Genomic DNA, 11,756 nt, shown 5'->3' with positions numbered 1-11,756 from the left:
ATTGGTTGATTCTTGTATGTGCCCTGAAGGGGATTGAACCCACAATGTGGTGTATTAGGAACATGCTCTAACCAACTGAACTACGTGGCTTGATTGATGAAGGAAATTTATTTTTAATCTTTTTTGTTGAAAGCATTACATATATTTACCCCCTTTACCCCCATTGACCCCTTCTAGCCCACTCTGTTCCCCTCCCCCAAGGAATTTTTAGTGGAGTTAATAAGCTAAGGAAGGAATTTCTATAGGTGCAGTAAGCTAACATAGGGATGCTAATTCTAAGGAATGTGTTCAATTTTCTATTTTCTTTCTTGTTACCTTTGCAAACAGTTTGGGATACAGTGCTGCTAGGCCCAGTCCAAAGGTCATTTTGCCCAGTTTTAAAAGGTTTGAAGAGTGAGATAAACAAGGCAGTTCCTCTGGAATGGCACCCTGGACTCTATTTAAAAAAAAGTTTTTACAGATTGCAGAGAGAGGAAGGGAGAGGGAGAGACAGAAACATCTATCCGCTGCCTCCTGCACACCTCCTACTGGGTATGGAGCTGGAAATTCGACATGTGTCCTGACCCAGAAACGAACCAGCGACCTCCTGGGGCATGGGACTCTTTGAGCTACACCGGCCAGGCACCCTGGACTCCATGTTAAAGTGGTTCCATTTATATTATTATTATTATTATTATTATTATTATTATTATTATTATTATTTACAGGAGGTATGCTCTGATCTCAGAATTTAGGAAAGGAGTCCAGGAGCTTTGACTCTGGGCCCCACCCTTGCCCTGACCCCCTGCCCTTCTCCATCAGGTGAGGAGAGCCTTTGGGGTTGGGCTGAGTCCCTGGATCTGCTCCCTGGGATGCATCCTCGGTACTGGATTGTGTGTGTGTGTGTGTGTGTGTGTGTGTATGTGTGTGTGGTTGCTAAGGAGCCACTGAGGTAGGAAAGGCATGAGGGAGGGAGGAGAAGGCAGCCCAACCAGTTTGGAGAGGTCATTAGCTGCCAGGTAACTCATTCGGGCCTTGCACATGTGCATGCTGGTAGAGGGAAGGCAGGACAGCTGCCCCTCTCTGGCTCCTTTCTTCCTGACCCAGGCCTCCTTCATCCCTCTGCTACCGGGACTGAGGAAGCCGGTGTCTGGGATCTGGGCAGGATCCAAACTGGCCCTGGTGCATGTGTGTGTGTGTGTGTGTGTGTGTGTGTGTGTGTGTGACATCAAAGTACAGAGAGGTCCCTGAAGACCTCTCAACCCACGTGTCTCTCGTTCCCTCTGGGCCGCAAACCCTGCTTTCATCAGCCTCTACTTCTGGTTATTAGCTCAGGGCCCCTTCACTTCCCTGCCCTACAACTCCTCCAGGTCTTTCCTCCCAAGCACGACCCTATAGTGCTTCCAAGCCCTCCCCCTCTCCTTTCCCTGCCTCTCTTCCCCTATCTTTTCCCGGGACCCTGCCTCCTGGTCTGGGGCCAGGGGCAAGCAGACCCAGCCCTCTGTGACTCTCTCTTCCTGGCAGAGATGGGGCGGGCTCTGGAGCTCTGGCCAATGGAGGGTGGAGCCCACACAGCTGGCTCATAGCCCTGGCAGCTGCAATTGCCGGGGTGGCTTAGGGATGAGGCCCAGCCCCCTGCCTCGCTTCCCTTCCCCCTGTCTCCCCTCCCTTCCCCCAGGTATAAGAGCTGAGCTCAGATTAGCTGGCTCATCCTGTCCTGCCTCAGAGGTGTCAGCAGGTAAGGAGATCCAGAGCTTTTCACCCAAAATGGGCTGCCCCTGTCCAGAGGGCATGCTTAGACTATTCTACTCTAATCTGCCAGGGAAAGGGGCGCGGGGGTAGGGGGTGGGAGAGTGGGAGGGTGGGGGGGGCGGGGGGAGGCCCTGGAGGCTGGTATGTGTGTCTGGAACAGAAGTGGGTGTTTGGAGGAAGAGGAAGAAGTAAAGCTAAGATGAGGTCCAAGGGATTCTCTCTAAATGGGTTGGCCTGGGAGTTGGCCTGCAGCCTGGGTGGGGACGGGGCTTTGTGTGGAGCTGACCCTGACCCCTTAGATGAGGCCAGAGTATCTGGGGTGGAGCCAAAGGGGGTAGTTGAAAAAGGAACGCTGGGATTTCCCCTCACTTCTAGGTAGATCATGAGCCATCGGCTTCTCCGGGGCAGGCTGTAGACTACACAACTCTCAACCAAAGGACCAAGCACACCAGGCACCATGGGACAGTGTCGGTCAGCCAATGCCGAGGTGAGTCCATTCATTCCTGGCCTGTCTTTCTGTTCCCACACTCCTCTCCTTTACCCTGAGGGTCTGTGTTCCCCCACTGACCTCTGCCCTCTCGTCTTGGCCGTGATCTACCCTCCAGACCCTGGCTCTGAGACCTGAACCTCCTTTCTGGTGCCCACGCAGGGTGATGCAGTAGGAGGCCTCCCAGGAAGAGGGTGCCTGGGCCACGTGCTGAGACCTGCCTTGCCTGGGGAGGGGAGGGGGGGCTGTGGGTGGTGGGAGGAAGCCTTGTCCAACCTGTGGCTCAGGGCAGAGGACAGTGGGGGTGAGGAGGGCTAGATGTTGGGCTCTGGAGTGGGCGGGAGCCTGTGTGCCTTCCAGAGTCTTCTGCCCTGTTGGCCTGGCTAGGTTCCAGGGGAAAGCAGGGTGTCATAGGGTGGGGTGGAGTCTCCCTGATGTGGGTGATGTCCCTTACCCGCAGGATGCCCAGGAATTCAGTGACGTGGAGAGGGCCATTGAGACCCTCATCAAGAACTTCCACCAGTACTCGGTGGAGGGTGGGAAGGAGACGCTGACACCCTCCGAGCTACAGAACCTAGTGACCCAGCAGCTGCCTCACCTTATGCAGGTACTGAGGGGGTGACCCCACACCAGGCAGGACACTGACTTCCCAAGCAAATGCTCCAAGACCCCACCACCCAGCCACAGCCCCTGGCACTAGCAGCCCCGAGCCAGTGCTGGGGAGGCTCAAGTCTTGCTTCGGCCCCTGGGCAGGGTGGGGTGGGACGATTGGAAGGTGCTTGCTTGCTGAGCTGTTGTCTTTCCTCTCCTCAGAACAACTGTGGGCTGGAAGATAGAATCGCCAACCTGGGCAGCTGTAACAACTCTAAACTGGAGTTTGGAAGTTTCTGGGAGCTGATTGGAGAAGCAGCCAAGAGCGTGAAGCTGGAGAAGCCTGTCCGGGGGAGCTGAGAACCTTCCCCTGGGATTCTTGGGGGGATGCTGGGGAAAGGGGACCTTAGAGACTGTGGGCCTGGAAATAAAACTCCTCTTTTTACCGTCACCACACTGTTCCCCAGCCTGCGCCTGCCTCACCTCTGCAAGGTTTAGCTTCATAGCGGCCCCTCCTGGGGTCTCTGCACTTCATCCCTCGCTCTGTGGAGAGAATGGGTCCAGGAATCCCCACCAGAGGGAGGCTCAGGGGGCGGGCTGGGGCCAGGGATGGTGTGGAGGGGTCAGGATGGTTAAGGGCCATGCCATTTGGTAGTGGGTACTGGGCAGAGAGGAGCTGGACTTTGGGAAATGATTTGAAAGGGACTGGGAATAGGGCTGGATATTTGGAATTAAAAAAGGTCTCTAAGAACCTACCCCTCCTACTCTCTTCCCCAACCCAAACAAGCTGTCTGCCCAATGCTTTACCTTCCTGCCTCCAGCTCTGCCCCAGCCTCCTCCCAAGACTGTCCTTGGAAGAGGGCAGGGGAAGTGGGAGAGCAGTGGGGAGGGGGAGCAGGCTAAGAAGGGTGTGACCTTGGGGAGCGAGAACCAGCTGGGTGGTTGGGCATTTAAAGAATGATGGCTGTTTTGTATATCTTGATTAATAAAAATAAAATGGAAAAAGTGAAAGATGTCTTGTGTCTGCATACCTTCTTCCCAGGTCCATGGGCCGATGGGTGCGAGGTGGTTGGGGTGAGTGGCAGAGTCATCGGGTAGCATGTTCCAGGTGTGGCTGCAGTGGTTGTCAGTAGAAGTGAATAGGGACCCACTTTATCCCATGGATTTGGGTTGAGGACAGTGCCAGGCCCCAAAGGTGGGAGACCTGGTCCTCTGTGAGTGCCGAGCTCCTCTTTGCCAGGGCCTGGCACTCGGACAGGAGAGGACATGAACCCAGGTGTGCCGGATGGAGCCTGGGTGAGGAGCAAGGCAAATGTGGGGCTGGTGGCCTCCGTGTGAGTCTCAGGGTCAGTTTCCTCATCTGTAAAATGGGGATATTAACAGTGCTTCCCTCAGAGGATTGTTAGGATAATGTGAGGCCTCATGTAAAGCACTTATCAGAGAGCCTGGCACAGTGAGTGCCCGGTGAACTGCCAGAGTTGGTGAATGGGTCCCCCCTCTTTTCAGCTGCTGCCTCCTCACGGGGATGTGGAACTGGCCAGGTTCCTTGGGTTCCTTGGGGAAGGGCTAGAGCAGGGGTAGGCAAACTTTTTGACTCGAGGGCCACAATGGGTTCTTAAACTGGACCGGAGGGCCAGAACAAAAGCATGGATGGAGTGTTTGTGTGAACTAATATAAATTCAAAGTAAACATCATTACATAGAAGGGTACGGTCTTTTTTTTCAAACGGGCTGTAGTTTGCCCAAGGCTGGGCTAGAGGGTATTTCCAGAGGAAACATCTGCACAAAAGCAGTCCCAGGGATGAGGGGCAGGAGAGCTCCTGGTGGGCTGGCCTGGAGGTGGTAGCTCAGGGGGCCGGAGTCCGGTCCCTGGTGCCTGCCTTCTGACTTGTGCACACAAGCCGGCATTACTCCTGAGATCCCAAGGGCAAGGCCGTTTCTGAGGCCAGCCAAGCTGGCCTGGAGTGCAACCCGCACATGTCTGCTTGGGGCCCCTGACCCTGAGCTCCAGTGACCTAGGTGAGAAGGGCAGGTGACAGTCCTTCCCTTTTTTTCTCCACCTGGTAGGCTCTGTCAGGCCCTGCGGGGCTAGGAGGGTGGGGTTGACAGAATGCCAGCTTCCACCCCTCCTGCTGGGGTGGGGTGGAGGGGTGTTAAAAAAGGTGTGTATCCCTTTAACGAGGGCCCAACCCCAGGGCCAAGACAAGAGGGAGCTCAGTCACTACCTCCCCACTGAGCCAGCTCCGCCAGGCAGGGAAGGAGGGAGTGGGACCCATTGGGGAGTGTGGTGGGGAGGAGTCCTGGCTGGGCTGAGTGAGGGTTGCTGCTTGGCGGTGCCAGAGCCCAGGCCCCAGAGCCTCGCTGGAGAGGAGTTGAACCGAGGAGGCAGGTGAGCACGCCAGGCCCGTCCTGGGCGATCGGCGGCGTTTGAGGCCCGGAGAAGGGGCTGTAAAGGGGCCTGAGGAGGGAGGGCCCTGCCAGAGACTGGGCCGGGAGGTTTCGTTAATTCACTTTCCCAAAAGGCTGGTTTGCAAATGGAGAATTCTGGTAAGATTAGGGACTGGAGTGGCTGTCAGAGGAGCGGGTGGGGTGGCGAGACCCCCTCCCCAGCCAGGAGCTGCCTGGGCTCCTCTCCAGCGGCGGGGCCACCGGGAAGGGTGTTTGGGAGCTTTGCCCGCGGCTGCTCCGATCCTTTCCTAACAAAACGGGGCAAATGCGTGCAGCTGGGGCTTGGGGAAGGTCGGACCCTCGCTACAGGCCTCCCTGGCCTCTGGGAGCAGTGTCCTGGGAGAGGTAATGGGGTCCAGGGAGGGCCCAGGGAGTCTGGGAGCCTGAGGAGGGGGGGAGAGGTGGCTTCTCTCCACCTTGGGACTCAGGAAGGTCCCCGGACGCAGGCCCCATTGTGCTCTCAGAGCCGTTCCCAGGGAGGGCAGACGGGACCTGAGGAACCTGGGTGAGATCCCGGGGGCGCCGGGGAGCTCTGGGATAGGGGCCAGGAGTCTGGGCAGCTTCTCCACCTCAGGACCGAGGCAGGTTCTGGCTTGACTGGCTTTGTTTGGTGGAGCCACCTGCGGCCGTGGGAGCATTCCCCTGCCCAGCCCTGTCCGGGTGGGGGTGAGGGCAGGGGTTCTGGGGGAGGGGGCACTGGAGGTGCGGATGAGCAGGCGCAGCCTTTCCCTATCCAAGAGTAAAGAGCCCTCTGGGTATTGGTGAGACTAGGAGCAGAGGAGTGTGTGTGTGTGTGTGTGTGTGTGTGTGTGTCCACACCAAACTCCTCCAGCTTACTTGTCCAGAAAAGAATTTAGAGGAGCAGGCTTCTCCTCCCAGCTACATTCTCTAAAATCACAAGTGGGCGGAAGGCAGATAGGTTACCCAAGTAGAGGGGGGCAGGAATGGCAGAGTGCCTCACGCTGTGTACCCATGTGTGCGAATTAGATGCAGTGAGTCCTGTGAGGGTGGGGAAGGGCGAGGCAGGGACACTTGTGTGAGAGAGTAGCCTCTGGAATTGGGAAAAGACCGGGAGAAGGCAGAGCAGAGAGTGGGGCCATGGAGGCTGAAGAGATCAGTTAGAAAGAGTCTTGCAAATCGAGTCAAGCATCACCAGCCTACTTCAGATTGCACCTTCCCTGCATATTGACGGGAATCAAGGAAATGCATGAATGAATGAGTCAATAAATGAATAAATGAGCCAATGAGTGAACAAGCAAATGAACGGTGAATAGAAGAGTGAGCACATTTGAGGTAGAGGGAGGGACACAGATCATGCCAAATTTAGGCTGGGGAGTGGGCTAGGCTCTAGGGAGGATGGTGACCAGGAGAGACAGAGTCCAGCGTCAGCGGTGGTCAAGGGCGCCTCTGGCCAGAGATAAGTACTCTGTGCCTTCAGTTCTTACCTTGCTTGTAGGAATGGATCCAAACAAGAGACAACTTCATGGCAGCAAAAGCAGGCGAGGATTTATTTGTAGGAAAGAAATACACTCAGGTAGGACCTGAATGGGATGAAACCAAACCAAGTGCCCTAAGTGGGCAGCTCAGCTGGCTGAGCCCAAATACCAGTATTGGGGAGTGTAGAGGATTTATACCTCTAGGCTGGCATGATCCTAGGCAAGGAGCAAGTCATTCCCTCCCTCATGTCTCAAAAAAAAAAAAAAAAAGCATCTGTAAGCTATGAGGCTCCTTCGTCTAGGAGTTATGCCATCGCTTAGAGTTAGGCCCTATCTTGGAGGGCTCTGAATCTTTCCTGCTCACAGAAGGGCCTGGTATCTCCATTGTCTATTTTCAGGTTGTCGTGTCTCACACTTGCTTTCTCCAGGCCCCAGCTGCCTCTCCCGACCTCTCCCAGCTCCTATCTGTCTCTCGGCTTACTCTAACACAGGACATTTGGAAACAATTTAAAACTCAAGAAGTGTGTGCAGAAGCTGGGAGGGGGAGGTGAATTTTGAAGAGTATGGTGGATGGATGTTCAGGGCTCCAGATTGAAGGGGATTGGAGACTTGAAGAGATGGGGGATGGTTAGGAGGCACCTGGAGGGGTGGGGCCCAGAACCTGTGGGTGGAAGGGTGGGGCTGGAGTGGCTGAGTCCCAGGGCATGGTGTCTGGGCAATTTGCGCTTTTGGAGAAGTCATCAAGCTGGGCTGAGGTGAGTGGGGGTGGGGTTAGGGGCTTCTTGGTTGCTCAATAATGAATCCCTCAAGGAAAAGACAATGAGAACATTGGGGGAGGGTTGAGGGTCCCAGGTGAGGGGTCCTTTGGAGAACCAGTGGCCTCCCCATTCCCACTTTTTGGGAAGGTTCTAATGGACATGTCTACCTCCCCCGAATGCTTAGGCCAGGATCTACCTGTAGCAAAGTCAATGCAGGACCTACCTTCTGATGGAACAACATGTGGCCTGCCCTCACTGCCTCCATCCTGTGCCTGGGACCATGCTGCCTCCTTGGTGGGGGGATGGGGCAGGCAGGGAGGAGCAGGTGTCTATGACATGGGTGTAGTGGCAGAGCCTGTCTCCCAGCCCCTAGGGGAGGAGGAAGGGCGGAAGAGGGTGGAGACGCCTGACTACCCCACTCTGGCATTCTTCCTTCAGAAAGGCACTTATCCAGATGTATCTCCAGAGATGTCCATTTGATTTAAAAGAAGGAGAAGGTGTGGATGAGTGATGGGCAGACTATTGGGAGGTCTGGGGACTGAAACCCGGAGCTGCTAAAGCTCTCTGGGGTGATCGCACACCTGACAGCAGGTGGCTGACTGTCACCCAGGTGCTCACCTGGGTCCTGCCTACTTGGCTGCCAGAGACTCAGTAGGGACTGAGGTGTGGTATCAACGAAGGCCAGGAGGTTCCTCTGGTCAGAGAAACAAGACTCTAAGAAGACAGGTGGTGGGAGGGATGGGCAGGCTTTGGGGGAAGGGGCAAGACATGCTACCCCCTAAACTGGATTTCTTTCCATTTCCTCTTCTTATTTTCCACAAAATTCCTCACTTAGAGAACAAGGTCTGGGATGGTTAAGGGTGGGGCACTCTCTGAACTCTCTTGCCACTCGCAAACCTTGGTGGGGAGTACACTTGGCACGATCCTTGCTGAAACAGGATTCCTGCCGTGCTGCTTCCACACTTCATCCTTTCGGTCACAGACCAGGGCAGATAAGAGAAGGATTCCTGGTCAGAGATGCCCCAGCCTGACACCTCTCTCTCTCTCTCTCTCTCTCTCTCTCTCTCTCTCTCTCTCTCTCTCTCTCAACTTTCCTTCCTTCCTGCATCCTGGTCCAGTCTCATTCTACCTCCCAAAAAAGCTTTGCAAACAACAACAACAGAAACCAACAGACATTAGAAGAGTGGTCAGGGGCCTTTGCACACCTGGTTTCAGGGCTGGAAGGAAGCAGGGCATTTATGGAACATCTTCCTTGAACAAAGCACTGGGCTGAGCAATACAGGCTAGAAGAGATGCAGAGATTAAAAAAGCTTTAAGCCCTGGCTGGTGTGGTTCAGTTGGTTGGGCGTAGTCCCATGCATGGAAAGGTTGCTGGTTCGATTTCAGGTCAGGGCACACGCCCGGTCTTTCAGGCTTGATCCCTCCTTGGGGGGTGGAGGGGGTGCGGGGAGGGGTGGAGGGTAAGATGTGAGGCTGCGGATAGATGTCTGGCTCTCACATCAATGTTTCTCTCTCTCCCTTGCCCTTCCTCTCTCTCTAAGGGATATATATATATATATATATATATATATATATATATATATATATATATTAAAACAGTGAGGTTGTCTATCCAGGATTTTTTAAAAAAAGGGCCCCAAAGCCTCGTCCTTCTGTGTGGTTCAGAATACACAATGGCTGTGTGTCAGAAACACACTCCTTGCTTCCAGGAATGTCTGGTGTCTGGGGAGATTATAAGACCCAGGAAAAGGCTGCAGCCGTACCAGTTAGTGAGCCCCTGCCAATGCCAACTGAGAGTCTATGGGAGCCAGGGGAGGAGGGCATGGAGGGCATGGAGGGCAGGGGGCAGGGCAGGCTTCCCGTGGGAGGGGCAGTTCCAGTAGGCTTTAAGTAGGCAGTGAGGGCAGGGCAGTGGGCACAGAGGAAGACGGCCTTCGAGAGCAGGTGGGAGGGACAAGGACTTGAACTGTGGATGCCCAGGCCCTTCCCTCACCAGGATCTGATGGGCAGGGTGGCTGCAGCTCCTTCCTGGGCTTGGGGGCGTGAGTGGAGGCTCATTGCCCGGGTTCACTAGGGGGGGCACTGGGCATGGGCGGCGACTCAGACTAGATCCGCCTGTCCCATATCCTGTTATTCAGAGAGCTGTATACACTGGGAATGTGAGTGTCTTTTGTCCCGGGTGAGGAGGTGACTGTGTGGCCTCTGGCTGGCTGGCTGGGGGCAGCTGTCTCCAGCTGGGGCAGACCCGGCCTGGCTCCTCTTTAGGTAATCGGGTGAAGGGTCCTTGGGGCCTGTTGCATATTTTGGGGTGGGTCTGAGGGAGGCTAGGCTAGCGGGGTGTGGCTGGGAGTCTGCAGAATGTCTGACTCAATGAATCCGGACATTGTCCTTTCCCAGCAGCGGCCATGGCCTGAGAGTCTGGACTCCCTTTTCTGGCCCCTGGCCGGATGGATTGCGGAGGGCCTAGGTCCTTGCCTCTGCTTTGTTGCCTGGGGCTGGGGTCTCAGCCTATCTTGGTGTCTTGGTAGGGGACTATGGCTCCTGTCCCAGCCATCTTGGCTCATCCTAGCTGCTCCTAGCTGTGTTTGCCCCCAGGGCAGAGGGCCTGGGTGAGACAGGTGTGCAGATGGTGGAGGGATGGGCACTTACTCTCTTCCCACGGGAGCCTCTTGCTCTCACTGGGACTCTGACAAGCCCAGTGCCTGGGGCTGGGGAAGGGCCGGGAGAACCTGTTAAGGCAGTTGAGCTGGGGAACACCTGGATTAGAAGAGCCACATAGTACTCATTCCAGGGCTACCCCCCCCCCCCTCCTTTTTCCTGCCTCCTCCTGGAGGACCTGTCAGCTTAGAGGACCCAGGGCCCAGGGTGCGTGTGGGGGAAGAAGAGTGGCCTGTCTGGGGCTCTTCTCATCTGTGATTCTCGTGGTGCCCAGGCCCCTCGAGGAGTGAGGCAGTGATGGCGGACTGCTACACAGAGCTGGAGAAGGCGGTTGTAGTTCTGGTGGAAAACTTCTACAAATACGTGTCTAAGCACAGCCTGGTCAAGAACAAGATCAGCAAGAGCAGCTTCCGAAAGATGCTTCAGCACGAACTCAACCACATGCTGACGGTAAGGCCCCCACGCAAGGGCCCTGCCTCTCCCCATCCCCCGAAGCCCTGTCCCTCCCCAGTGCAGCCCCTGTTCTTTCAGAGTTACCCCACAAACCAGGGTCTTGACCCTGCCCAGGCCTCTGTCCTCTTGGGGTACCCAGGCCTGAGCCAGATCCAGGGCCTCTGCCTAGGGGGCTCTGTGTGACTGCCACTCTCAGCATAGCTGACCCAGGTTCCTCCCCAGGACACAGGGAACCGAAAAGCTGCTGACAAGCTCATCCAGAACCTAGACGCCAACCACGATGGACGCATCAGCTTTGACGAGTACTGGACCTTGATAGGAGGCATCACCAGACCCATCGCCAACCTCATCCGCGAGCAGGAGCAGCAGAGCAGCAGCTAAAGACCCCCCACCGTCCCCTCATGGCACTGCCCCAATGCCCGGCCCCTCATGCTCTTCCCAGCCTCCTGCCCACCCAGGCCCTGCCCTCACTTCTCCCTCCAGACCTTCTGTTGATCATGCTGAACAGGGGGAGGGGGTGATGTCAGGGCCTCTTTGTGAGCATATCTCAGTTTGGGGGTGCCTACCTCAGGGTCTCAGTCCCTGGAGCCAGCAGACGCGGGGCATCCAGGCCCTCAGTGCTGTTTGGGGAACCCGAGAGTTTCCTCAGTCCATCTGCCCTGCCAACATCTGATGTTCCTGCCTAATTCTGAGTCTCTCTTGACCTCTGGAGGTCAGCTCGCTGCTCCAGGTCTTCCTGCTCCTGGCATAAGCACCAGAGACATCTCCCCTTTCCCTCAGCCCCTGGGCTGGGGAAAGACTTTCAGGGACTGCCCTCCAGCTAGCTGCCTCTGGGTCTGGAAAGAGATAAGCAGGGTTGAGCCTTTTCCCTCCTCCTCAGCCCTTGAAGCATGGCAATAAAGGCTGGATTTGAAATTTGTTTTCCCCTCACCCAGTCCCTTTGTGATGCTCATTAAAACCTTTCCACATCCTGGCCAGTGATTCCTGGTCAAAGGCACATACCTGGGTTGCAGGTGCCATCCCTGGCTTTGGTCAGGGCGTGTGCAGGAGACAACCAATTGATATATCTCTCTCTCTCATGAACATTCTCTCTCTCTCTCTCTCTCTCTCTCTCTCTCTCTCTCCCTTTCTCCATCCTCCCCCCTTTCTCCCTCTCCCCCCTCCTTTCTTCTCTTTCCCTCCTCCCTCCTTTCTT

The 11,756-nt window shown here is 55.7% G+C and overlaps 2 protein-coding genes across 3 annotated transcripts; both read left to right on the top strand.

The window, feature by feature from the left end:
* The first annotated feature begins 1,585 nt into the window (after window positions 1-1,585).
* Window positions 1,586-3,824, top strand: S100A14 (S100 calcium binding protein A14). 2 transcript variants are annotated; one of them, XM_081112886.1, is made up of 4 exons: window positions 1,586-1,717; window positions 2,107-2,218; window positions 2,679-2,825; window positions 3,032-3,793. In XM_081112886.1, exons 2-4 carry the CDS (start codon window positions 2,189-2,191, stop codon window positions 3,167-3,169), a joined length of 315 nt encoding a protein of 104 aa, XP_080969012.1. In that variant the 5' UTR covers window positions 1,586-1,717; window positions 2,107-2,188; the 3' UTR covers window positions 3,170-3,793. The 2 variants fall into 2 exon arrangements, with proteins under 2 accessions (XP_080969012.1, XP_080969011.1); XM_081112885.1 differs by lacking the exon at window positions 1,586-1,717 and having other exon boundaries at window positions 1,911-2,218; window positions 3,032-3,824.
* A 1,177-nt stretch (window positions 3,825-5,001) lies between these two features.
* S100A16 (S100 calcium binding protein A16) lies at window positions 5,002-11,491 on the top strand. The gene is made up of 3 exons (XM_081112864.1): window positions 5,002-5,197; window positions 10,383-10,558; window positions 10,784-11,491. The coding sequence occupies exons 2-3, from the start codon at window positions 10,406-10,408 to the stop codon at window positions 10,940-10,942; spliced, it is 312 nt and encodes a 103-aa protein (XP_080968990.1). The 5' UTR covers window positions 5,002-5,197; window positions 10,383-10,405; the 3' UTR covers window positions 10,943-11,491.
* The last annotated feature ends 265 nt before the right edge of the window (window positions 11,492-11,756 follow it).

This window comes from Myotis nattereri, assembly GCF_964212035.1.
Source record: "Myotis nattereri genome assembly, chromosome: 18".
In the NCBI taxonomy this organism is placed as follows: domain Eukaryota; kingdom Metazoa; phylum Chordata; class Mammalia; order Chiroptera; family Vespertilionidae; genus Myotis; species Myotis nattereri.
This window is presented reverse-complemented; position numbering and strand designations above follow the sequence as displayed.